At 39.0% G+C, this 24,316-nt stretch overlaps 2 protein-coding genes across 5 annotated transcripts; one reads left to right on the top strand and one right to left on the bottom strand.

Annotated features, from left to right (window-relative positions):
• Positions 1 to 237: 237 nt before the first annotated feature.
• Positions 238 to 6,165, bottom strand: LOC131187955 (cytochrome c oxidase assembly factor 8). Its single transcript, XM_058162814.1, has 6 exons — positions 5,928 to 6,165; positions 3,898 to 4,095; positions 3,331 to 3,394; positions 2,465 to 2,555; positions 1,808 to 1,923; positions 238 to 1,379 (listed from the first exon to the last, which is right to left on the bottom strand). The coding sequence occupies exons 1-5, from the start codon at positions 6,096 to 6,098 to the stop codon at positions 1,836 to 1,838; spliced, it is 612 nt and encodes a 203-aa protein (XP_058018797.1). The 5' UTR covers positions 6,099 to 6,165; the 3' UTR covers positions 238 to 1,379; positions 1,808 to 1,835.
• A 39-nt stretch (positions 6,166 to 6,204) lies between these two features.
• On the top strand, positions 6,205 to 19,579 carry BAG5 (BAG cochaperone 5). Of its 4 annotated transcripts, none has more exons than XM_058162789.1 (2): positions 6,205 to 6,341; positions 8,765 to 14,714. In XM_058162789.1, exon 2 carries the CDS (start codon positions 8,793 to 8,795, stop codon positions 10,941 to 10,943), a length of 2,151 nt encoding a protein of 716 aa, XP_058018772.1. In that variant the 5' UTR covers positions 6,205 to 6,341; positions 8,765 to 8,792; the 3' UTR covers positions 10,944 to 14,714. The 4 variants fall into 4 exon arrangements, 3 of the variants coding, with proteins under 3 accessions (XP_058018772.1, XP_058018771.1, XP_058018773.1); XR_009152685.1 differs by lacking the exon at positions 8,765 to 14,714 and adding an exon at positions 18,647 to 19,579 and having other exon boundaries at positions 6,230 to 6,341; XM_058162788.1 differs by lacking the exon at positions 6,205 to 6,341 and adding an exon at positions 6,349 to 6,483.
• The last annotated feature ends 4,737 nt before the right edge of the window (positions 19,580 to 24,316 follow it).

Genomic DNA, 24,316 nt, shown 5'->3' with positions numbered 1-24,316 from the left:
TTAATGTTATGAGCAAATCTTTATACGACATGCCATACTGTATATATTTTGAGTTATGGAATAGTCGCTGCTTTTCCATTAAACTAATGCAATCTATCATATATCTATTAAAGAGGCATAGGATGTGCAAATCAATAAAGGGAATATTTATGTAAGAATAGATTGACAGACACAGAGGACTTCTTCTAGAATGAATAACACTCATTATTGAGATTTTAAAAAATGAATACATCAAAATGGAGACATGTTTGTATTTAATTAAATGAAACATTAATGTACTAATCCAAACATATTAAAATATTTCAGTCATTTAGCAATTGATGATGTGTAAAAAAGATGAAAGGATTGGACAGTGTTGATAAAGCAGAGATCATCTGGATCGTGCTGTCAATCCAGTCCTTTTTATATTTTCCTGGGATCCATGCTGTAGGTCCAATATAAGTAGAAGTATTTCATATGCAGCAAGATAATTCCTTTTGTCTCAGGACCAGCCCAAGCAGGTTGCAGAGTGGCATTAGGTGTGTCTTGTGGGGCAGGTTTGTCATTTCTACTTCTCAGGTCCTTGAACCTGTCCAATCTCAGACGTTCCCCATGCCACATCGTAGCATGTGTTGTTAACATACTATTTTCAGCCATTTAGCAAGATGTTCTATACATTTGGTCATAATTTTTAAATAATGCAATGCAGGACAAAGCAATTCATACCCAGCAACACAAGTCTTTACTAGATGGATCATTCCTAAATTATAAACTTTGCAGAGTTAATCATGAGGTAAATGACACAATTACAGTATCGTCTTCACGTATTAAAACAGTATAATGCTGGCATCTTCATGAGTGATAAGAGTTCCACAGAAAAATACTAAATTATTTGGATTATTTATAGCTGAAACAGTATTTAAAAATCACCAGTCTTTTATAACAAAAGAATCACCATGACTAAGTATTAATTTATCTTACTTTATGCGTATCAAGTTCCTGACATATGCAGTGTTATTGTATGCATTGTTAATCATTTTTATATTAAGACAGACTAAGAGCAACTCCAATGGAAGGAAAACAATTCAACCAGGCTCAGTAAAGGAAAATTTAAATTACACTATATGACTGAAGTGTAATGTATCTGTTTACTAAGTTCAATGCCATTTTTCCCTCACCATTTAATGTTTTGACAAGGCACTGGGCATGAAACTAAGTTGTGGGATTGGGTATCCTTTTCCTTTTATTGTATTCAGCTGGAAGCATCTGGTATATAAATGAACAAAATAAATAAATAAATAAATAAAACCAAGCACCTTTCTAGTATACAAATATACTAGAAAGCTTTGATATAATTTGTGACAGAAACTCAATTCTTCGTCTCATCTTTGTTGAAAAAACTGAAAGGAGAGAGAAGAGAAAAATTAGACTACAATTAATCTATAATTAATACTTGGGCATGCTTACTATGTAACTATCTTAATACACAGAGCCACTAAAGTAATACAAGAAACACTACTGGATTTTATTTAAAGAGAAAATTAATATTTCTTTCAAAATACTGTTATTCTGACCATTTTCAGTAAGCCATATGTGCAATTGGCAATATACTTAAACTTTCCCCCAAAGAGGAATGTTCTTCTACAGAAGGGCAGAAGCTGCTATTTAATCATTGGGGTGATTTTTTTTAGAACTTGTTAGCTTTAAATTAGCATAATGACATAAATGTAAATAGTAGTTGATAATTCTACATGCATGCACTCGGAAACATAATTTTTTAGTGTTGTATTTTTAAACGTCAAAGCTGCAATTTAAGAGTCAAATTTACCCAACATTGCTACTTGTTAGTTTGCACTTCATTTCAGTCCAAATTTCTTCCACGCTTTTTCAAATGCTACTTGTCCCATGAGGAATGTGATGGCAAAATTCCGTTTGTACCATTCCCTACATTTTAGAAGCAAGGGAACATAGCAAAATTACGGTCATTTTGAGAAGATAAATATTTAGGGGGAAAATATTCTGTCTTTGCATAATTAAAATGAACCCTAAAAAATCTGTACTGTTGGAAGTACCTTTCTAGAAAAACACCCTACTCTGTACTATATGTGTGGGTGTATGCAAAAACTGCATGATTTAAAGGAAAGTTTTGTTTATTTTATTTTATATTCCCACTTATCTGCATATCTCAGTGAATACAATTGAATGTTTTAAGCCTCAAGGCCTGCTATTATCAGTTACATAAGAGTACAAGACTGATGTACTGCACTAGATGAAACACAGTCAATGAAGAAATATTAAGAATATAGAAAGTACAATACAGATTGGTAGGTGAATAGCAACAGAGAAACAGGTAAAGTCAGCTGATGATTTGCAAACAGTTCCAAAAAGGTTATTAAACAAATTGGTTTTAAAGTAATCAATGAAAGTGAAGGTAGAAATGATTTGCAAATAAGGAAAGAAAACTATCCTGTAAAGTATCTCTCACCTATTATAGTATACATTTTTTTTCAAGTTTTTACTTAGGAAATCTTTGTAAAATTCAGCCATTTCTTCTGCAGTCAGTGATGCTTTCTGACCTGAAAAGGAAATGAAATCACAGCTTATAGAGCAAAAAAACAAACAAATCTTAATGGTTAATTTCTTTGTTATTTATTATGACAGGTTTAATCTCAAATTGAAATTGAAGGCAGGATATCCATATTTATAGTGTTATGGCTCCCTATAGTCTCTTCTATACACAAACAACCCTTCACAGAATGGTTGTATTATTTTAGGGATGTTCACATATAAACCCTGTAAAATGGAAATGCTGTATGAATTATGAGCAGTAGAATTAGGAATTATCTTGGGCCACATACATATATATATTTATATATCTATTTAGTTAGTGAATATGAAGAACAAACTTCTTGTTAAAAGTTTACAATCTTGTGGGGATGCCTTATTAGCTGTCCAGGGGTGCATCTGGCCTATTCTTCCAGGCTTCTCTGTAACTGAATTTTAGTTATATTACTCTGTATCATGAGTTCTCTAACTTATAACTTCACTCTCAAGGAGCCTAATGTTCTTATTCCAATACTAAATTTTCTGCAATAGAATCTATTTTAAAATACTAATGGAATTTGAGGATTAGAAGCACTATAAGAAAATAAAATTTTAGCAAATCTACACCAAATAATATTCCAAGCCATTTTTATTTTAACTTTATTAAAAACAGTTGGATATGCATGATTTCTTTCATCAAAAGTAGGATATAAGTATTTGACTTAGATTATATTCTAAGATTTAAAATCCACAAATAATATAAATCATTTAAGAATGTGTGCCAAATGGTAAAATTAATGATCTAACCTTTTTCATCTCTTGGCTCTATACCCTTGGCTTTCAGTCTAGAACAAACAAATTCTTCTTTTTCCTGAAACAGGATTCAATAATATTACAATATACTGGTTCTTACTGTATTGGTATTATCTTATAAGTAACTATTACCAATCGTAATAGTTTATTGCAAAATCCACGCCATCTAATATTTTAACTGATGGGAAAGATTCTCTTCAAAACAATTAAGAGATTAATGTATCTTCAGAATATGCAATATATGCAATTCTGCAATATATGCAATTCTGTAACAAACAATTCAGCAGCTATCTAATCATTTTGATATGACAATTAAAACTGAGAGAGGACCTACTTAAGATTAACGTATTTGTACAGCAATACCTCCCCTTAGGGTAACCAAATAATTAACACTTCATAATTAGTATTGGAGAAATTTAGAAATGAAAAATAAATTAAAAATATCACAAATATAAAAATGTATTGTATATTGAAGAGTTGAATAGTATCATTGCTTTAAAACAAATCTTCTAGAAGCCTTAAAAGGGCACCCAGTGCCACCTAGTGGTCTTATATTTCTACCTTTCTAAATGATTGATTTTGATTTGTCCAGAATTCTTGATTCCAAGCCTGGGTTTCCTGCCTAAGTTCTCTCAGTCTTCGCTGCAATGGAGTTTCATGTTTAGGAACATAAAATATTACTGGTCGAAGATTTGAATATTGATCAGGAGGCCCAATCCAATCACAGCAAGAATCTGAAGGCGGATGAAAATGTGAAACCTTAAAAAGAGAGGAGGAGGGGTTAATAATACAAAGCATCACAAATTATTTCGACATTATATTGCCCAATGAAAGAGGCAAGCTATAGAAACAATTATAAAGGAGAGAAAATATTAAGTAAAAATTTAAATAATAACATTTAACACTGGACAAACTTCAAAGTTCAATCTTATGTCTCTCTTGTAGTTTAGCAAACATCAAATAGGACAGTAGTGGTAAAATGAAATAATCAGAGGAAACATTTTTAAAAAACAAAAGAATGCTATCAAATTAAAACCTAGAAAAAGACACAATTGGGACAATCAATACAATGTACACGATTTTTCAAATTTCATACATAGATCCCCAAATTTTCTTTTTTCCCGATAGAAAAAAAGTGTGCTATTCATATGTCTCGATAAGAATTAATATTTCTAGTTTGCCCTTAATCCCCCAAATGCTCAAATGTTCAGCTCCACACCCATAATATCATGCATTGCTGAAATCCCCACTGTAATTTTCAGATCCTATTTTTTTAATAAGAAAACTTCAAGTGAAAAACTGATCTCCCCAGAAAGTAGTAGCTTGGGGCAAAAAAGAAAACAAACTAAAAAACAAAATACCACAAAGGAGTTCATGGAGGACCGATAAACTAAAGCAACTATTTGTAAGTTTAACTGCAGAAGTGGAATTGTGGGGATATTAAAATCATTTTATAAGCAGCCCTTCAAAATAATTTTTCTGGGTAACTTGTAATGCAGTATTCTGAAATTGTAATTTAAAATTGAGACTAATCTAACTATAATCTCACATAGCAAAAAAAACCCACCCCAAAATATTATTGGAGATAAATGGAAACAGCAATATAATTACGAACTCTTACTTCTAGTTTTGGGGGATTGTATTAAAGCTTCAAAAGCTAACAAAGTAGGCATGCCTCATTCCAGTTCTAGGGGCCATTATGGACCAGGTAGTGGCATTGGTGGAGAAGGGTGTTAGAAGGGAGAATATATACTTAATGTGGTGACCATCCCTTTATAAACACATATAGAAAGGAAGGCAGAAATTAGATTACGATGGCATAACCACTATCCCACAGATGCTACAGTATGTAGTTGTGCTCCATTCATTTCTTGTCAAGCCTCAGCATGGGGAAGGATGGTCTAAAGATCTACATATCCTTTAGGCAGTTCCAAAAAAGGAAGAGATTCAGGAGTTAAAATCAGCTTCTTAAATTGAAGCCATGCAGATGATGAAATGAATATTCAGTCTCAAGACAGTTCGCTTGCTATAAGTTTCCAAACTGTTTTCAAAACTAGCTTTACACAAAGTGGTAATCTAGGCAAGCAGTTACCAGAGCACTGATTACTAAAGCCAGCTTAAGTGGTTAAAAGTGCATTAAACAGAAGAAAACCTTTTTGTTTAATGAAAAAAAAGAATCTCGCATCAACAAAAGATGCAACCTGATCCTTTTATTTCACAGAAAGAAAACCAAAAGTAACAATATTATACCTTAACGCACAAGTTATGCACAGTGCCTTGTCCAGGATAAGCCCATCATTTCACTAACTCCAAGCAGCTTCCTTCGTTTCTCTGATTTGCTTACCAAGATTTGATGAGTAAATCACAACTGGCTGGATTTACAAAACACAGCTAGTTGCAAAAGCAACCAGATAATCTTATCGTTAAAACTCGGGCTACGTAAACCAAGCCACCAAACTCCATGACAGCAGAACGTTACCCGGTGCCCTCCCGCAGTCTCGTCACGCTAGCTGGGAACGAGACGAACGGAAGCACGAAAGTTTGACAGGGCACGCAGGTACCTAGCCAGCCCCTTATTTCCTCCGTGTTACCTTTCTCTTGGGAGGCGAGGGCGAACTCTTCCTCTCCGGGTCTTCGCCGGGCGAAGACGCTCGGGAGACTGAGGAGGACGACAAAAACCTGGAGCCGCAGCAGCTCGTGACAAGGTAGGGGCAACCGCTTACGCTGTATAGAAACCCTCGGCTCCTCACGAGCGCCGCCATCCCGCCCAGACCTAGTCAAGGACTAAACAAGCGCCCGGAGCCGCATGAGCTGAAACTCGCCCGTCGCTTTACGGCAACGTCGTGAAAGGCGGGGGTGGGAGGGAGATTTCGCTGTCAGTTCTCGCGCTCTCTCCTCGTTCCCTCAAATGGCGCCGGCGTTAGCGAGCGCCGGGAGAGCGCGCGAGCTGGGCTGGCAGCGGGAGTGTTGCAATCACCCTGGATCATATCCGAGCCACCCTTGAGGTGAGAGCGGAGAGAGGGAGGGACGCGGCGGCGAAGGTGCTACGGGCAGCTGCTGCTCCCCCCCATCCTGCGGAGCGCTTCCGAAGGACGACAACGTGGGGATTGGAAAACGGAGGGAGAGAATGGAAAGCCCGCAACGCCGGTGCGAAGGAAGGGAGCTAAAGGAGCGGAGCGACGATAGTGGAATTACCTGACTCGCGGTGTCTCGCGGGGAGGCAGAGTATAGAGTGGAAGATGAAGGGGAAAGACTTGCGGAATAAGGAGGGAAGGAAGGAAGGCAGGCAGGGATGCCGATGGGCCGAAGGGAGCTGGGCGAATTGCAGTTAACATGCCCGGGTGGTTGCTGTTTAATTGGGAGCGTGAAAGGGGTCCAGGCTTCTCAAATTGAGAGAGAGAGAGAAGCAAAGGCAGCCGGGCCTGGTTAAGATTGCTTTGTGGGCGATTGTGAAGACTGGCATTCCGGCGAAGTTGGCGAGCCAGGGGCCGAATCGAATAAGGCGGGTGGGGAGGCTCGGTGGAGCCCTGCGGCCAATTATGGGGGTGACCTGAAAGCTGCTCTAAGCCACCCCAATTGCCGCCCTTTCCAGCCCATCCTGTGGCGTCCTCCCCTTTCCCTGCCTGCCTTTTCTCTCCCCCCCCCCTCTCTCTCTGTCTCCTGCTGTCAAGGTGGGCCGTTGAGAGAGGAAGGTATAGAGAAGGTTTATCGGGAGGGACGCATCTGGATTAGGCAAGGGGCGGAGGGGGGCGGGAAGAGAAGGGAACTGCCTGGTCTCCCAAGGCGGGTAGGCCCAGCGGCTGTTCGGCTCGTATTGCCCGTAGTCCTGAATCCAAGCCCCCTTTTTAAGTGCAGCGGGTGGGGGGGCTTCTTGGACGACCCGTTCTGCGTCAGATCAGGCGACTAGTCCGCACTACTGGCGGGCGTTGAAGCAGCGGCGTGTAGGGGGGCGACCGACTATTTAAGCGAAGCGTAGCTGACGGCGGCGGAGTCCCGGCGGGAGAAAGAGAAGAGGGGGGAGGAGAAGAACTAGATTTAGGTATCAGTTGGGAACTGCAGCGTCTGGGGGTGGCGAATTGAGGCCGGGGGAGAGGGACGGGGACGGGGAAGCCTGTGCGGAGATTGTGACGGCGCGGATGGGTCTTCCCCCGGTAAATAACTACTGGTTGATAAAAGGGAACGTGGGGGGTGGACGACGACCCGAATTTGGCCCGGCGGAGCTCAGTGAACCGGATTCCCCTGTTCCCGTCTCCTCCAGAACCCGAACTCGAACCCGTACCCGTTTGCCTCCCCGACCCCCGTGATCCTCTCCTCCCCTCCTTCAGCCGTTCCCGGAGAAGCGCCTCGGTGGCCAAAGCGGAATTAGATTGTGCAGCATTGTGAAGTCACTGGGAGGGGGGAGAGGGGGGGGACAGAGAGAGGACGGCGGGGAGGTTGTCGGCGCGCTCTACCTGGGGGAAGCGGCCCGAGCTCGGGGCTGATTCCTGGCTACCTTCCTGCAGGGATGTAGGATTGAGACAGGGGCCGGGGGATCAAGCTCTGTGCACGGGGAGTCGCTTCCCCCAAAGAGCTTCTCACTGGGTAAGAATAGGACGGACCCGGGAGGGTCGGTGTGTAAATAAGTGGCGGGGCTTCAATGAGTTGCAGCTTCGCTCTAGTCCAGGGATCTCCAACCTTGGCAACTTTAAGCCTGGTGGACTTCGACTCCCAGAAGCAAAGCTGGCTGGGGGATTCTGGGAGTTGAAGTCCACCAGGCTTAAAGTTGCCAAGATTGGAGACCCCTGGCTCTAGTCTATATACCAAGCTGTAGCTGATAGACCACAATGTGTTTTGAGTGGGATCAGTGGACTAGGCTCAAAAGTATTGTCAACCCTGAGTAGCTTGTACAATTTGAAATTACCAGGACGGCTGTCCTCTCTGGAGAAAAGAGGAAAAGGCAAAAAAATATAACTGTGTTTCTCTGGGATGACCAAAGAAGGGTAATTAGAGATATATCTAGTTTTCTAGTCTCTATTTTATCAGCTTTTGATACTAGAAGAATGTTGTATGGGGAGGCAGTTGGCACTGGTTTTTTCCCCAATACATCAGCACTTGTTGTGACTTGCTTGTGGTATTTAAAGAGATTGAGGAAAGAAAACACTCTGCTTGGAACATTTTATTTCATACTTTTTACTTTTGGCAAGGGGTAGACCAATTAGACTTGTTGTAAATGCATAATATGCATCAGATTTAAAGTAACTGGCAGAATCTTTCAAGAAGATTATAGCTATTATATCTTCAAAAAGATGATATGTTGTAACTGTACTATATCGTCTCTCGAATAAAACAATAGTGGAATACTTTTTCAGTACTTCCAACTGCACTTATGTTTTTTTAGAATATTTTCAAGCAATCTGTTACATTTTATATTATTTTCCGTTGTTTTTAGTTCTGTTGAAACTGGATGAAGAAAAAGAATGGATATGGGTAACCAACATCCATCTATCAAAAGGCTGCAAGAAATACAAAAAGAAGTCAAAGAGTTTGAATCTCAAGTAGTAGCCTTCAGTGGTTTGTCCAGTGATAGAGCTTACAAGAAATTAGAAAGGACTTTGACTAAACAGCTTTTTGAAATAGATTCTGTGGATGCTGAAGGAAGAGGTGATGTTCAGCAAGCCAGAAAGAGGGCTGCCCAAGAAACTGAGAAACTGCTTAAGGAACTAGAGCAGAATGCAAACCATCCCCAAAGGCTGGAGATAGAATCCATATTTAACGAGGCACAGGCATTGGTGGAGCAAGAAATCACTGCTTTTTATAAAGGAGGCAACTCTGTAACTGAGGAATTTGAAGAAGGTTTACAGGATATAATTTTTAGACTCACTCAGGTAAAAACCGGAGGGAAAATTTCTCTGCGGAAAGCCAGATATCGCACCCTGACCAAAATATGTGCTGTTCAAGAAATTGTAAGTCGTTGTACAAAGCAGCAGCCTTCCCTGCCATTGTCCAGTGATGCACATCCTTCCGTTTCCAAAATTAATTCTGTCATAGGAGATGTAAACAAAGCAAAAGGGACTCTTATTGCTGTATTAATGGGAGTAAACAACAATGAGACCTGTCGACATTTATCCTGTGTACTAACAGGTCTGATTGCTGATCTGGATGCCTTAGATGTATGTGGCCACCCAGAAATAAGAAACTATCGTAAAGAAGTAGTGGAAGAGATCAATAGATTGCAAAAATATCTGGATCTGGAAGAAGAAGCAGATTCCACTTATGCTTATGACTTGGCACAAAACGGATCCATTATAAAAATAGAAGAAATACAAAAAGAAGTCAAAGAGTTTGAATCTCAAGTAGTAGCCTTCAGTGGTTTGTCCAGTGATAGAGCTTACAAGAAATTAGAAAGGACTTTGACTAAACAGCTTTTTGAAATAGATTCTGTGGATGCTGAAGGAAGAGGTGATGTTCAGCAAGCCAGAAAGAGGGCTGCCCAAGAAACTGAGAAACTGCTTAAGGAACTAGAGCAGAATGCAAACCATCCCCAAAGGCTGGAGATAGAATCCATATTTAACGAGGCACAGGCATTGGTGGAGCAAGAAATCACTGCTTTTTATAAAGGAGGCAACTCTGTAACTGAGGAATTTGAAGAAGGTTTACAGGATATAATTTTTAGACTCACTCAGGTAAAAACCGGAGGGAAAATTTCTCTGCGGAAAGCCAGATATCGCACCCTGACCAAAATATGTGCTGTTCAAGAAATTGTAAGTCGTTGTACAAAGCAGCAGCCTTCCCTGCCATTGTCCAGTGATGCACATCCTTCCGTTTCCAAAATTAATTCTGTCATAGGAGATGTAAACAAAGCAAAAGGGACTCTTATTGCTGTATTAATGGGAGTAAACAACAATGAGACCTGTCGACATTTATCCTGTGTACTAACAGGTCTGATTGCTGATCTGGATGCCTTAGATGTATGTGGCCACCCAGAAATAAGAAACTATCGTAAAGAAGTAGTGGAAGAGATCAATAGATTGCAAAAATATCTGGATCTGGAAGAAGAAGCAGATTCCACTTATGCTTATGACTTGGCACAAAACGGATCCATTATAAAAATAGAAGAAATACGCAAGAACATGAAAGAAGTTACAGCTTCCCTTTTAAAAATAGAGAAAGCTTCAGATTTGTATCTAAAGTCAAAGACAGAACTGCAAGGGTTAATCGCCCAGTTGGATGAAATAAGCCCAGGCAATAATCCCTGCATCAGAGAAGCCAGGAGGCGAGCCGTGATAGAAGTGCAAACCCTCATAACTTATACTGACTTAAAAGAGGCACTTCTTAAGCAACAAACCTTCGTAGAGCAAGCAGAAACAGACGTCTCATCACAAAAAGCTATTTGGAATATTCTTGGAAATGTAGCTCAGATTCAACAAGAGGTGTTGTCTTTTGATGGTAACAGAACTGATAAGAACTACATGCGACTAGAGGAGCTCCTCACCAAACAGCTTCTAGCACTGGATGCTATAGATCCTCAAGGAGATGAGCGCTCGAAAGTATCCAGGAAACAGGCAGTGAAGCTTGCACAGAACATTCTTTACTATTTGGACATGAAAACTGATGAATGGGAGTACTAAAATAATATTGGTCTTGTGTGCTAGATGTTGGTTTCTCTTTTGCACTTTATAACACTCAGTCTCTCATAACTACAAGACTAAAGTTCCATCATTTGCTCATCTCTTTGTGGTTGAGTAAAAGTTGGATTGGGTTAAGCAGCAACTTTTTCCTGCTCGTGCAATCAGGCAGTGAAGGCAGTTCATGTACCAATTATGTTACAATTTTTGTCATAGCCTGTTTTCTGTTGTTTGCATGATTTGTGAAGAAGACTCCCAAAACTGCATTTCCAGCTGTTGCCTAAAGCTTTCTATATAAAATTCTACACCAAGACATAATACAGTCTTGCAAAATCAAAGCAAAACTAATGAGAAAATCCAGAGCAAATGTCATTCAGCCTTAAACCAGTTTAGATGTTTGCAGTTGTCTGGATCAATCCAGTTGCAATCCAAAGGATTAAATGCAAATTACTCATGGTGTTTTGTGTGTTTGATTTAATCTTGCTGATCTTTCATCTGAGATTTTTTTAATAGTTTGGCATAATATGAAACATGAACATATCTGAAATATAGATATAAATTGTAATTGCATACTTTCTTTTGATTTCCATAGGATTATTTCAGAATTTAAAAAGTTACAGTCGATTACCTTGCACATTCTGGAGTTCTCATTATGTAAACTAGAGGAACACCAGAATATAGAAATGGTAGAATGCAAAGATAGAATGCACAGCATAGGTTGAACAATATATATTTCCTGAATTATGGTGAACTTTTCAGTAATCAAACAATGATCCTGAATTTGGGATCTTAATAGCTATTTAGATATTTTCCTTTAATTTTGTGATGATTTGGTAGATATTGGGCAACTTGTAAAACATTCCTTTGCATTTTTAGATTGATTCATCATTTCTTTTTCCAGACTAAGCTTGACACAAAAATGTTACTTTTTCTAAGATTTCATGTGCTGCTGTTACAGCGTAGAGTGTTGTTTAAAACTATTTTATTTTTCCAAATGGCTGTTCATTTATGATTTATGATTTATGAAGGCAGCAGATATTTATTTGACTTTTTTTAATCTTTCAATTCATCAGAATGACTAAACATTTCAGAAAACAGAATTTAAAAAGTAGAAGCATTGTTATGTATTACTTGAATAGGTTACATGTGCTATTCCTGAGTATAAAAGGAAAAGTTGCTTTAGTTTTTTTATTGTCCACCACCACATTTTGTCCACCACCTTTTTGTCTTCACTGAAGTCTCATAATTCAGTAACAGTATCTGATAATATTTCTGAATACACCAAACCTAAGTCTGTTTAGCTATAATTTTTCCCTGTTGCTTATAAATTTGGAATAGGAGAAATCAACAGCAATCATATTTTTAGAACGCATTGTTAGTAACATCTAGAAACCTGCTGTCAATTAATATGTAGAATAATACGTTTCTAATCCAATCTCCATATAGTAATCAAAATTATTGGCTTGTAGAAGATTATTTCTACAATACATGATTAATGCATGCTGAGATATTACATTGATGTCTATGAATAAAGTTTTAGTATAGAATTAAAAGGCATAAGGCTTATTCTTGAGAAACAAGTGCCTTTTAAATGACCTTTGAATTTGTAGCACCTTGTAGCTATGACTGCTGTAGTTGACTTCATGGTGTTTTTCAGTGAACTTTTTTTCTGTAGTATGGATTACTTATCAGTTACAGCTTTTAAAAAGCTATCATATTTGTAAGTCTCTACTGTGATATTAGCAAATGCCTAAAACCTTGATGAAGTCCTTGGCCTAGTCTCATTGGCTCAATTCACTGATCGTTAGTGTGCTTCATTTCTGTAAAATGTAAATAGGAGTAGTAGCTCAATTTACTTTCAAATTAATTTTGAACTTGCTGCACAAAAAGGTTTTTTTTAAGCTTGATGCATTTTTTGTTGTCCTAATATTTTAGTGAATCTGTGTCAATTAACAGTAATAAGAATCCAAAATGGTCTAATAAGCATTTTGGTAGCTTCATCATCCGTGACTTCATTTTGTCCTTTTTCTCGTTGCTTAAAACGATTACTTTTAACTGCTTGTACTGTTCTAGTTTGGGTCCTTAGTAAACTGTCTAGCATATTGGATTAAAATATTTCCATTTTCATTAGAAATTTTCATTCTAGCTACATGGTTTAACTTTTGATCCCAAACTCTGCACACATAGTTTCCACATGATTTGGATTCCTCATTAATACAGCTTTCAAAACAGTAATACAAGTGTTTTTCTTCCAGTCCCTTCCCACCCCCACCCCCTTCTTCAACTTCCATGTGGAAGCCATTGCTTATTTGAGTACTCTGAAATGAGATGGCAGATTAGACATGCAATTTTAGGGAACAAATAAGTAATTGGTTGTGTATCTACTTGTCCCTTACCTCACAGAAAACTCTTCACCAGAAGATACCTTTGTGAAAGGAAGAGAAATATGATTACTGCTGATAATTCTCTCTCTCTACCTCCCTGGATTCCATAAAATAATCTTCAGTGTTTGGGGAACAGCATTACATTTGGTGTTGGGAATTGTAGCAGAAAGAAAGTTTATATTTGGATTTAGTTTTTATGCTGTTTATGCATCAGAAATAGATTCTTAATGTTGGCTACTAGTTACTAGCATCTTGCATGGGGCAAAAAATCTATTTTCAGTAAATTCCAACTGTAGTGGAAGAGAAGAAAGTCCTTTATTCCCATGCAGTTCTGAAGAAGTCTAGCAATGATTTGGGGAACATTCTGGAATCATAGAGTGAGTGGTTTAAAAAGAATGGAAAACTGTAAAAACAGTTCAGAACTGTTTCCCTTATGCACCTAAAGGCTATTCTATTTTGCACCACATACATCCCGGTTTGTTTGTTTTTTGTTATTTTAACTTTAAAATTTTCTATTAACTTTTGCTCATATTTTACACATAACTGCAGTGTTGTTATTCTAAACTTCAACACGTAGGCTTCTAGTACACAGGGACATTCTTACAGTTCTCATGACTCTTGCACCTTGTAAAAGCTGCAGGTTTTAAAGAGAATGTGTAATAAAATTACAGTAGATATTGTAGTAAGCATAATTTCCCATTTTTCTATTTAAAAATAATATCTGGCTTGCAAATTTAAGTGTGCTTTGCTGATTTATATTAAGTTACTTGGTATAACTATAAATCTGATTTTTGCATGAATAAATATGAAAAAGTAAATATGATAAACCAAAATGAAACATTGTAAATTTGGTTTGCGCTTTTAAGAATATTCTTTTTTTACTTAACATGCAAGTAGGTTACAGCACATATTTTCCATTGCAATGATTTAACAGTCTATTCTGCAGTTCTGCATTGGACCAGATCAGAGGTTCTTTTTTTAATATGAAGGTTTTTGTGCAGTGCCATAGTATTTAGGGTGAGAAACATGTAATTCTACTCAAATACATCATGATTTTGATTGTATTGCTTTAAATGTTCTGTTGCTCTAAATAGCCGCCTGATAGCTTTCTGATATTTTTGCCAGCAACCAGGAAACAATTTTGTTTTGAACAGTTTGAAATTAACTATTCCAATATGATTGGCAAACCATTGTAATCAGATTTTATAATTAAGCTTTCTCTGGGCACTAGACCTATAGTTGGTACATATTCTGTTGTATGTTAAACTTGAGAACAAGTTACCACTTGGCTGAAGCTTGCTGTTTTTTGAAGAAGTGTATTATCTCATGTTTATGTATTGCACTGTTCAGTATAAACAGATCTGGAAATCAATAAATTATTTGGATGTTGCTTTCTTGACAATTTACTCCAGGACAGGATAATTCTTTATGTTGCATGGTGGGTTGTGGGTATAAAATACTTTATATACTTTGACATAATGGTCTACAGCCATTGCTGATACATGGATGGCATTAGAATGTTAAATTAGGATTTTCTTCTTTTTCATTAAAAAATATAATTATCAAAAATGGGGCTTTTCTTTTTAGTTAAGAAATACAATTTTAGAAATAATATGTAACAAAATAATATAATGAAATGCAGACTTTCCTCAACTAGACACTGGATGGTCATACATGCCCTGATCACCTCATGATTAAATTATGGCAATGTGCTCTACCTTGAAGACCATGTGGAAGCCTCAGCTGCTTCAAAATGCTGCAACTTGAGCAGTAATGGGCACTTTTCATTATGCCCATGAGTTCCAAGCTGTGTTGGTTGCCATTAGGCTTCCAAGTGCCATTCAAGGTGCAAGTTGTTATCTATAAAGCCCCTAATGGCACAGAGCCTGGTTATGGCAATAGCACTTAGACTTATATACTGCTTTACAGCCTTCTCTAAGCAGTTTACAGTCAGCAAATTGCTCCCAACAATCTGAGTCCTCATTTTACCCACCTCGGAAGGATGGAAGGCTGAGTCAGCCTTGAGATTGGTGAGATTTGAACTGCCAAATTGCAGTCAGTCAGTAGAAGTAGCCTGCAGGACTGCACTCTAACCACTGCGCCACCGTGGCTCATATTTGAGAGATTGCCTCATCTCCAAATGTTTCTGCTCACCCAATATGTTGGCTGAGTAGGTGTGCTCAGGGTCTCTTCAATTAAACATCTTGTGGGGCCATTGAACCATGCTTTTTAAGTCATTGCCCCCTACCTCTGGAAAATAATATCCCCCAGAGATATGGACACCGCCATTCTGCAGTTTTGGAAAGCCCTTAAGATCTGCATTTGCCCCACACTTTGGGTTACTGTAATTGCTTGTGTTTTTATTGTTTTGGTTGTTTTTAAACTGGACTGTTGGTTGTTTATATTTTTAATTGTTTTCACTATGTATTTGGATTTTATAAACTGCCAGAAATTACTGAAGTCATCAGGCAACACATATTAAATTATTATTAAAATGTAAAATTGCAACCTTAGAATCTGACTATCTAGGATTGAACTCTTGGATGAAAGGGGTGATGTAATTATAACAACTAAATGCAATTTAATGGCCTTCCCAGTCAAAAAAGATTTTCAAAGGGGCGACAAATTATAAATAAAATAATTCTACTTCCATCTTTCTAAAATATTCCTTTCTCCTGCTTTCTCCCCCACTCGATGGGGTTTAGCATAAGAAATAGAGGATGGTGAACCTTAAATTATTTCTGTTCCTTTAATGCTCATATCAGAATAACATTTTACTGATAGGAGGGGAAGTTATATTTCCATGTCCTGCATAGTTAAGATATATTTAATGTGCTATAGATAGTTGGCAGAAAGAAAAACTTAAAGATGGCAGATAATTCATTTACTTGGTGTTTTAGGAGTTCTGTTTTAACTTTCTGCAAAGTATCAACCTAGTATGGATCAGAGTCAGACCATTTTCAGATTTGGAAGCTAGATTTCACTATGTTAATGTTAATAAATATGCCTACAATCACTTATGACAGCATAAACAGAAGCATCTTTTTAAAGTCAGAGCCTAATTATATGTCTATTAAGAAGAGTGGCTTCCTTAAACCAATTTCATGCAGTGTCATTTTCCCTGGGAAATATGTTAGAAGAATTGAATTACTGAAGCAATTATAATGAACTTTGTTCCTCCCCAAGGACATCCTTATATTCTGGGATTTCATGGTAAATCTCAGCACAAATTCTGATTCCTCCAACTTTTTATATTGAATATTAGATGCTATTTATAATTTTCTCCTAGCCCTAGTTTTGAGTTCTTTAGAGGAAAACCTTCTGATGGTCAATCACCTTGGTGCTCCATTTGCAAGGGTGGATGGGGAGTAGAAGGGAAGAGGCCAGGAAGCATATTTTGGTCCCAGTATTCTGGTATAGCCTCCCTCTTGGCCAGACCTGTCTTTCAAGTTAAAATGGAGCTCATATAGAGCAGGGGTCCCCAACCTTTCGGACCTCAGGGACCACTAATTTTAAATCCCACGGACCACTAATATGATCTGCTTAATGACCGGCTGGGTGGTTGTGGCTATATGGTTATGTGACTGGGTGAGCATGACCAACTTGATGTCACTCACGTCAAGGGGTGCCTCGCCGGCCTCTACTCGCCCCTCCCCTCCTACCCACTCCTCCCCTGCCTGCCTGGGCTCCTTAGGGCCCCAACAGGAAGCAGTTGTTGGAGCTAAGCAGCCACCATGAGAAAGAGTTGGCAAAACAGCTGGCTCAGCTCAAATTGGATCTGACCGAGAAGAAGGCTCAGCAGAAGCACCTCACTGAGGACTAGGAGCATAGGCTTTCCAAGCAGAGGGAAGACCTGCAGGAGTGCAAGGCCAGGTACCAGTGCCTGGAGGCTCAGCCAGTTGAGATGGTCAGCCAGGTCCAGGCCATGATGCAGTCCCACTGGAACAAGGCCCTCCAGCTCTTCGCCACCAACACCTCTTCCCTCCAGCCTTTGCCCAAAGCCAGGAGGCTGAAGCAGACCCCAGCCCACACAAAAAGACCCCGAAGGGGGAGACTCTCTGCAGCAACACAAGCATTCATTGCACGTATCCGGTCTAGGGGCCGTAGTTTGAGGACCCCTGATTTAGTGCAATATAAAAAAAATGCAAATAATTTTTCTGGGGACCACCAAAATTTTCTCACGAACCACCAGTGGTCCATGGAGCATTTAGAGATGTTACCAGAGCTTTGTCATCTGTTATGCAGCTATATAACTCTTGCTCTTTGGTGGCATTTTAAGATGAATATTTTAATAATTTTATTGTATGATGTTTATTATTAGTGCCAGAAGTCTTGGAGCAGATTGATTGACTGACTGACTGATTGATTGATTGATTGTTGCATGGTTTTGTTCCACTTTTTCATGCAGGCATCAGGTTTTGGAAGAGTTCTTTAGGAAAATCTGCCTTATAAAAACTACACAGAAAAGGACTTTATTAAAATAATTAAGGCATAAATTACATCTTGCTTACATTTATGTTTTAATTAATTATAGTCTCATTTGCCAAGTAAAAAAGAAGCAAGATAATCAAGCCATTCTAGCACAATTTGCATGCACATTAATTTATTTTTTTTAAAAAACTTCTTGAGAAAGCAAGAATAGTTAAACTATTATGCAGTAAGTAACATTTCAAGAAGAGCCAGAAATCTTAAGGGAGTTGACTGGACAGTGAAAACATCATATACTGGTTTAAAATAAGGTATCTATAAAAATGTAAGAAAGAAACGGAGAGGGAGGGGGAGAGAGACAAAAAGAAAGAAAAATAAAAAGAAAGGAGGGCAATGTATATACCTATAACAATGTAGAAAATACAAGAGCCTGATTTTTATTGCTCAATTCAATTTTAACATAACAATAACAGAGTTGGAAGGGACCTTGGAGGTCTTCTAGTCCAACCCCCTGCCCAGGCAGGAAACCCTACACTATTTCAGACAAATGGCTATCCAACATTTTCTTAAAAATTTCCAGTGTTGGTGCATTCACAACTTCTGCAGGCAAGTTTTTATTGATTGTTCTAACTGTCAGGAAATTTCTCCTTAGTTCTAAGTTGCTTCTCTCCTTGATTAGTTTCCACCCATTGCTTCTTGTTCTACCCTCAGGTGCTTTGGAGAATTTGTTGTTGTTAGTTGTGAAGTCGTGTTCGACCCATCACGACCCCATGGACAACATTCCTCCAGGTCTTCCTGTCCTCTACCATCCTCTGGAGTCCATTTAAGCTCACATAGACTGCTTCAGTGACTCCATCCTCATTCTCTGACCTCCCCTTCTTCTTTTGCCCTCAGTCTTTCCCAGCATTAGGCTCTTCTCCAGTGAGTCCTTCCTGATGTGTGTACAACCTACAGCCAGCCTACGAACCTCTCAGAATCCAAATCAACCGGACAGCCAACCAGAGACACTGCCGACCCTCAACCAACTCATGCAACCAAACCTCCCCCCAGCAGTTCACTTCCCAATGACCGGGACCTGATGTAATCTCCTTATCTCAAAACCCATCCAAAGGCCAATCACAAGACTCACTGATGACTCACAGCTGATAAATATACAAATCATGATATATATAAATATATAATCATTATATGCAAAACAAGACGGAGTATGTATTGTTTCTAAAATGCTTAGCATAAAATGCATGTAACTGAAAAATTATGAGCTGTCTTCAAAAGCATGTAACAGACATCTAGCTAAATGTCAGCAGTTATTGGCTTCTGTTTATAGGATCAAGGTTTTTGGGTTTGTTTTTTTTAAACCTCCAGTTTGGAGAGATCTTTTATCTATATGATGACTAAGCATGTGGTATGTGGAAATTGAGCTTGTTTTAGGTAAGCCCACTACATATTTCCTAAAATTCTTGTTTCTCATGGGCAACGCCCTATCCATGTAATTCATGTATCTTTTTTCTTGGCAAAGCACAGATTATTGTATTATTTAACAGTGGCAACAACTCTGTTCGGAAGCAAAATTTGTTTTCCAGCCATGCCTGAAGAAAGGCTGACTCTATAGTACAAATATTTTGTAAACATATTATGGTATTAAGTAATTGTATGCTTCCTCAAGTTTGAAATAATATTTCAAATATAAAAATAAAACTGCACCAGTTTTGATTGTTTTGTATATTCACTATGTAAACTATATATTATAAATATAACGCTTAAAAATAGCATCCACAAATATAAAATATTGTGCTTGACAAGGATTTCACCAACTATACCGTCTTGTAGAAAATGCTAATACCATAGTTACCCCTGATAACACTGAAGAATTCTGTGGAATAACAGAGTACACTCATAAAGACGAATGTTTTCATTCCCACAATGTATTATAGCTTAGTAAATAATTCTTAGCAATAACAATTCTATCCTGCCAAGAATGATAAATTCCACAATCCTACACCCTAGTAAATTGCAAAGCCAGGAAAGAAAACATGTCCACGTGAATGAAGAATGGCTGTTTATTTTGCTTTATGCTTTTTTGGAGAAGTACCTTAATGGCTTCATGATACAATTAACTTGCATTTCCTTCCTGTAATTAAGTTTTAAGTAATTCAATTAACTATGGTAGTCAGTGTATTGATGTTGGGCTATGCAATGAACTTCATACATTTCTTCAAGCTTGGCACTCGATGTCGCTATCACAGTGGAGTAAAAGCTTTAAATTTGCCATTAAACCTAAGCTAAAAATTAAAAAAAATATATAAAAAGAATTAGACTCTCTGGCACCTTTTACATAGATCCAGGATACAGACAGTTTTGCTTTCGTCTTTCATCTTTTCGAGTCAAACAATATAAGCTGTCTAGTTCATACCATACGCTATAATCATATTCCTGAGTTTTCAAAGTTAGAACTAGTCAGGATAGTATAATTTATGCTTCATAAAGAATAAAATTAGGACAACTATTTGATCTTAACATTTAAGACAACTTTTACTTTAAAACAATTTTAATGTAAAGAGTACCTAGTTGAAATATTTATTATTTAGGTTATATCCAGTGGTGGGATTCAAGTAATTTAACAACCGGTTCTCTGCCCTAATGATTTCTTCCAACAACCAGTTTGCCAAACTGCTCAGACAGTTAACAACCGGTGCTCCCGAAGTGGTGCGAACTGGCTGAATCCCACCACTGGTTATATCTCACAAAGCAAACTTTCATTTCAAAAATAAAATTAAAAATTGCTGAAAAAACTCAGTTTATATATTTGGTAGTGACTATTCAACATTTCCTTTCAGTTGACATGGCCTCCTATTTTATCTTAAAGTTTTCTTTTACAGAAGCAAAATTTTGTAGTACTAATAAAACAGAAAATATTTAATGAATCAGAAACTATTATAGATGCAGTTCATTTGTACTTTACATACAGATTTCTCCTAATATTAGAATAGAATAGAATAGAATAGAATAGAATAGAATTCTTTATTGGCCAAGTGTGATTGGACACACAAGGAATTTGTCTTTGGTGCATATGCTCTCAGTGTACATAAAGGAAAATAAAATACATTCAACAAGAATCATAAGATATAACACTTAGTGATGATCATAGGTTACTAATAAGTAATCAAATCATACTAGGAAACAAAATAATATAAATTGTAAAGATACAAGCAACATGGTTATAGTCATAAGTGGGAAGAGATAGGTCCAAGAAAGGATGGCAAGAATAATAGTAATACACTCTAAAATAACTATTCTGTGTTTATTTAAATGCTGTAAATATATACAGCACTTGAAGCCTTCGTGACTCAATGATTAGAATGCAGTATTGCAGGCAAACTCTGCCCAGAGCCTTGAGTTTGATCCTGATGGGACTCAAGGTTGACGCAATCTTCCATCCTTCCAAGGTCAGTAAAATGAGGACCCAGATTATTGGGGGCAATATGCTGCCATTCTAAATCACCCAGAGAGTGCTGTAAAGCAGTACGGGGTGAAATATAAGTCTAAGTGTGATTACTATCGTTATTGCTATGACCCAGAGCAACCAGATTTTATCAGTTGGGCAGAAGTGATTGGAAACAAGTGATCTTGTGAATTGCCAGTCTTTGCCCCATGAAGGTCTTTTAAGTGACCGGAAGCATACTGGTATGTGGTGCAGCTCATGGAGTAAGTAAGCTGTGGAGTATGAGTAAGTGGAGTATGGGTGCATCATAGCCCATAATTACTTATGCTGTTGCATTCTGGACCACATATTGTTTGTGACACATCTTCAGCGGATTTATGCAATGACAATCTGAGCGATGGCTACGATGGTAACAGGAGAATCAATAAATTGCACACTGGGTCTATAAATTACGATTAATGTGGAATGAAATTAATGAAAGATAGAAATTCTCTGGATCCAGTTGGCCCCAAAATCCAGACATTTGGCTTTTAGTAGGGTTACCTGATGAGTCTTTTATTCACAGTCCAGATCCTCACAGGCTCTTGACACTGAAACAGAACTTGAACAGCATTGTGAGGATAAACAAAGATTGAGATTATAATTGGGTAGTCAGCATATTGATAATACCTAACCTATCCTGACCCAGGGGTGTCATATGGATATGTAAAAGGTGAGGGCAGAAAATTGAACCAGAGGAATGCCACAGAGCAGGACCACACTTCCCATCAACATCAACTGGAATCCCAAGGTGCTGTTCTCAAAAGGCAACTGGACTTTTCTTGCTTTTTTTTCCTTGAAAATGTTTCACTTCTCATCCAAGAAGCTTCTCCAGTTCTGTCTGAATGGCGAGGAATGGAAGGATTTATATTCTTTGCAGTCATCTGTCTGTCACCACTGTGAAGATCAGTCATTAGTTTCCAATAGTTGAGGCCATTTAGTGGTTTATCTATATCCTTAGGGTCACCTGAATCAGAGGGCAAATGAGTATGGACCCTTCTTGGAATTGCTGAAAGGACTGGGTTGTAGACAGGAAATAGATGATGTCATATCCTCTCCCTCTGTTGTGAGAGGGCTGTCCAATTTTAATATAGATGGCCTTTTTGACTCCTCTTTCAAATAGTGGCCCTCTGTCCAGAATGTGGATTTCGATGTCTTCAAAAGAGCAACATTTGTCTTTCAGGTGCAGGTGGACTGCTGAATCTTGTCCTGATGGGTTTGTTCTCCTGTATTGTGCCATGTATTTACAGTAAAGTCTGCATTCTGGACAGAAAGGGCCACTGGTTTGAAAGAGGGCTCCAATAGTGTTATGTTCGGGCAATGAAGAGGCAGGAGACAATACAAGTGACAACAGCTCTTTGGTTTATTGTGATCCCAGCAAAAGCCAATAGGCAAAACCCCCTCTTTAAATAGTATTTTGGCTGAGGCATCAGCCAATCAGCAATGTGCATTTTCCCACCCAATTTTCCCTCCTAAAATTCAAATACATTACACTCCTCCCCTCCCAGAACACATTGTACCCTATTTACATAGTTTTTTGCATAACATTTGCATGTTATTTTTCCACGTAGTCACATAGGTAGACAGGGCATCTCCTAACTCTTTCTGACCTGTGCAATTCATTCCCTGGGAGTAAGTCGAGCTGGTCGAAGGGACTGTTTGTTCCTCCCAGCTCCTCCTCTGGGCCCTCCGGCCCTGAATTATTGGCAGAGTTGTCCCTGCTGTCCTCTGGAGGAGCCGGTTGGCGTCACTGGACTTCTTCAGACTCAGCTAAGTCCTCCGATCGCCTCGGGGTTGAGTTAGCTGTTGGTTCAAATATTGGGTAGTCAGGGTCTGGCTGTTTGGTTTCTGGATTGTTTTGTATTCTTTTTCGTAATTGATCTATGTGGCGTCTCCACACTCGGCCATCCCCCATGTCCACTATGTATGACTTTGGGCCTGTCACTCCTGCAATTGTTCCCTTTAGCCACGCTGGACCCTCACTATAGTTATGTGCCCATACCGGGTCACCTGTTGTCATTGTTCTGGTTCTCCCCTTTGTGCTTTGGTACCCATCAGGGGAGTATGTTGGGTTTAACCGATCTAGGGGGCACCGGAATCTTCTACCCATTAATAACTCAGATGGGCTGCAGCTGGTGGTCACACAGGGAGTTCTATGTTGGACTGCCAGGAAGGTATCAATTTTGGATTGCCAATCTCCTGGGCTAATTCTAGATAGCGCTTCCTTGGCACTGCGTATGAAACGTTCTGCAAGTCCGTTCATTGCCGGGTGGAAAGGCGCCGAGAGGACATGTCGGATGCCCTCTTCTGCCAAGTACCCCTCAAACTGGGTGGCCGTGAATTGTGGGCCATTATCGGACACTAGAGTGTCGGGCAACCCGTGTGTCACAAATAGATGTCTCAATACTGTGATTACAGCTTCCGCTGTTGTGGTTTTCATGAGTAAAATTTCTAATCATTTCGAGTAGGCATCTACCACAATTAAGAAGGTCTGCCCATGGAACAGCCCGGCAAAATCTATATGGATCCTGGACCAAGGACCCTGGGGTTTCTCCCAATCCCTTATGGGGGCTGTTGGGGGTAGTGGCCTTGATTCTTGACATGCTTGGCATTTCCCTACCCGGTCGCTAATGTCTTTATCCATTTGCGGCCACCACACGTAACTTCTCGCTAGGCTTTTCATCCTCACAATCCCCGGGTGGCCCACATGCAATAGTTCCAACACATGCCCTCGTAATTTCTCCGGAATAACCACTTTATCCCCCCATAACAGACAACCCCCTTGTACCGACAGTTCTGAACGCTTTTTTGGAAATTCTTTGAAACGATCCCCCGGTGCAGTGGGCCATCCCCTCTGCACCCAACCGATCACAGTTCTTACGACAATGTCTTTGTAAGATGCCCTAGTCACTTCCGTAGATGTGACTGGGCCAGAGTCCAAAGAGTCAATTAACAAGACGGGCGTCCCTGGGGTCGGGTCTTCAATAGTCTCTGGCAACGGGCATCTACTTAAAGCATCCGCATGTCCCAAATCCTTGCCCGGTCGGTGAGACAGTTTGTACGAATATGCTGCCAGGAAAATA

The sequence above is a fragment of the Ahaetulla prasina genome, chromosome 1 (assembly GCF_028640845.1).
Source record: "Ahaetulla prasina isolate Xishuangbanna chromosome 1, ASM2864084v1, whole genome shotgun sequence".
Lineage (NCBI taxonomy): Eukaryota > Metazoa > Chordata > Lepidosauria > Squamata > Colubridae > Ahaetulla > Ahaetulla prasina.
This window is presented reverse-complemented; position numbering and strand designations above follow the sequence as displayed.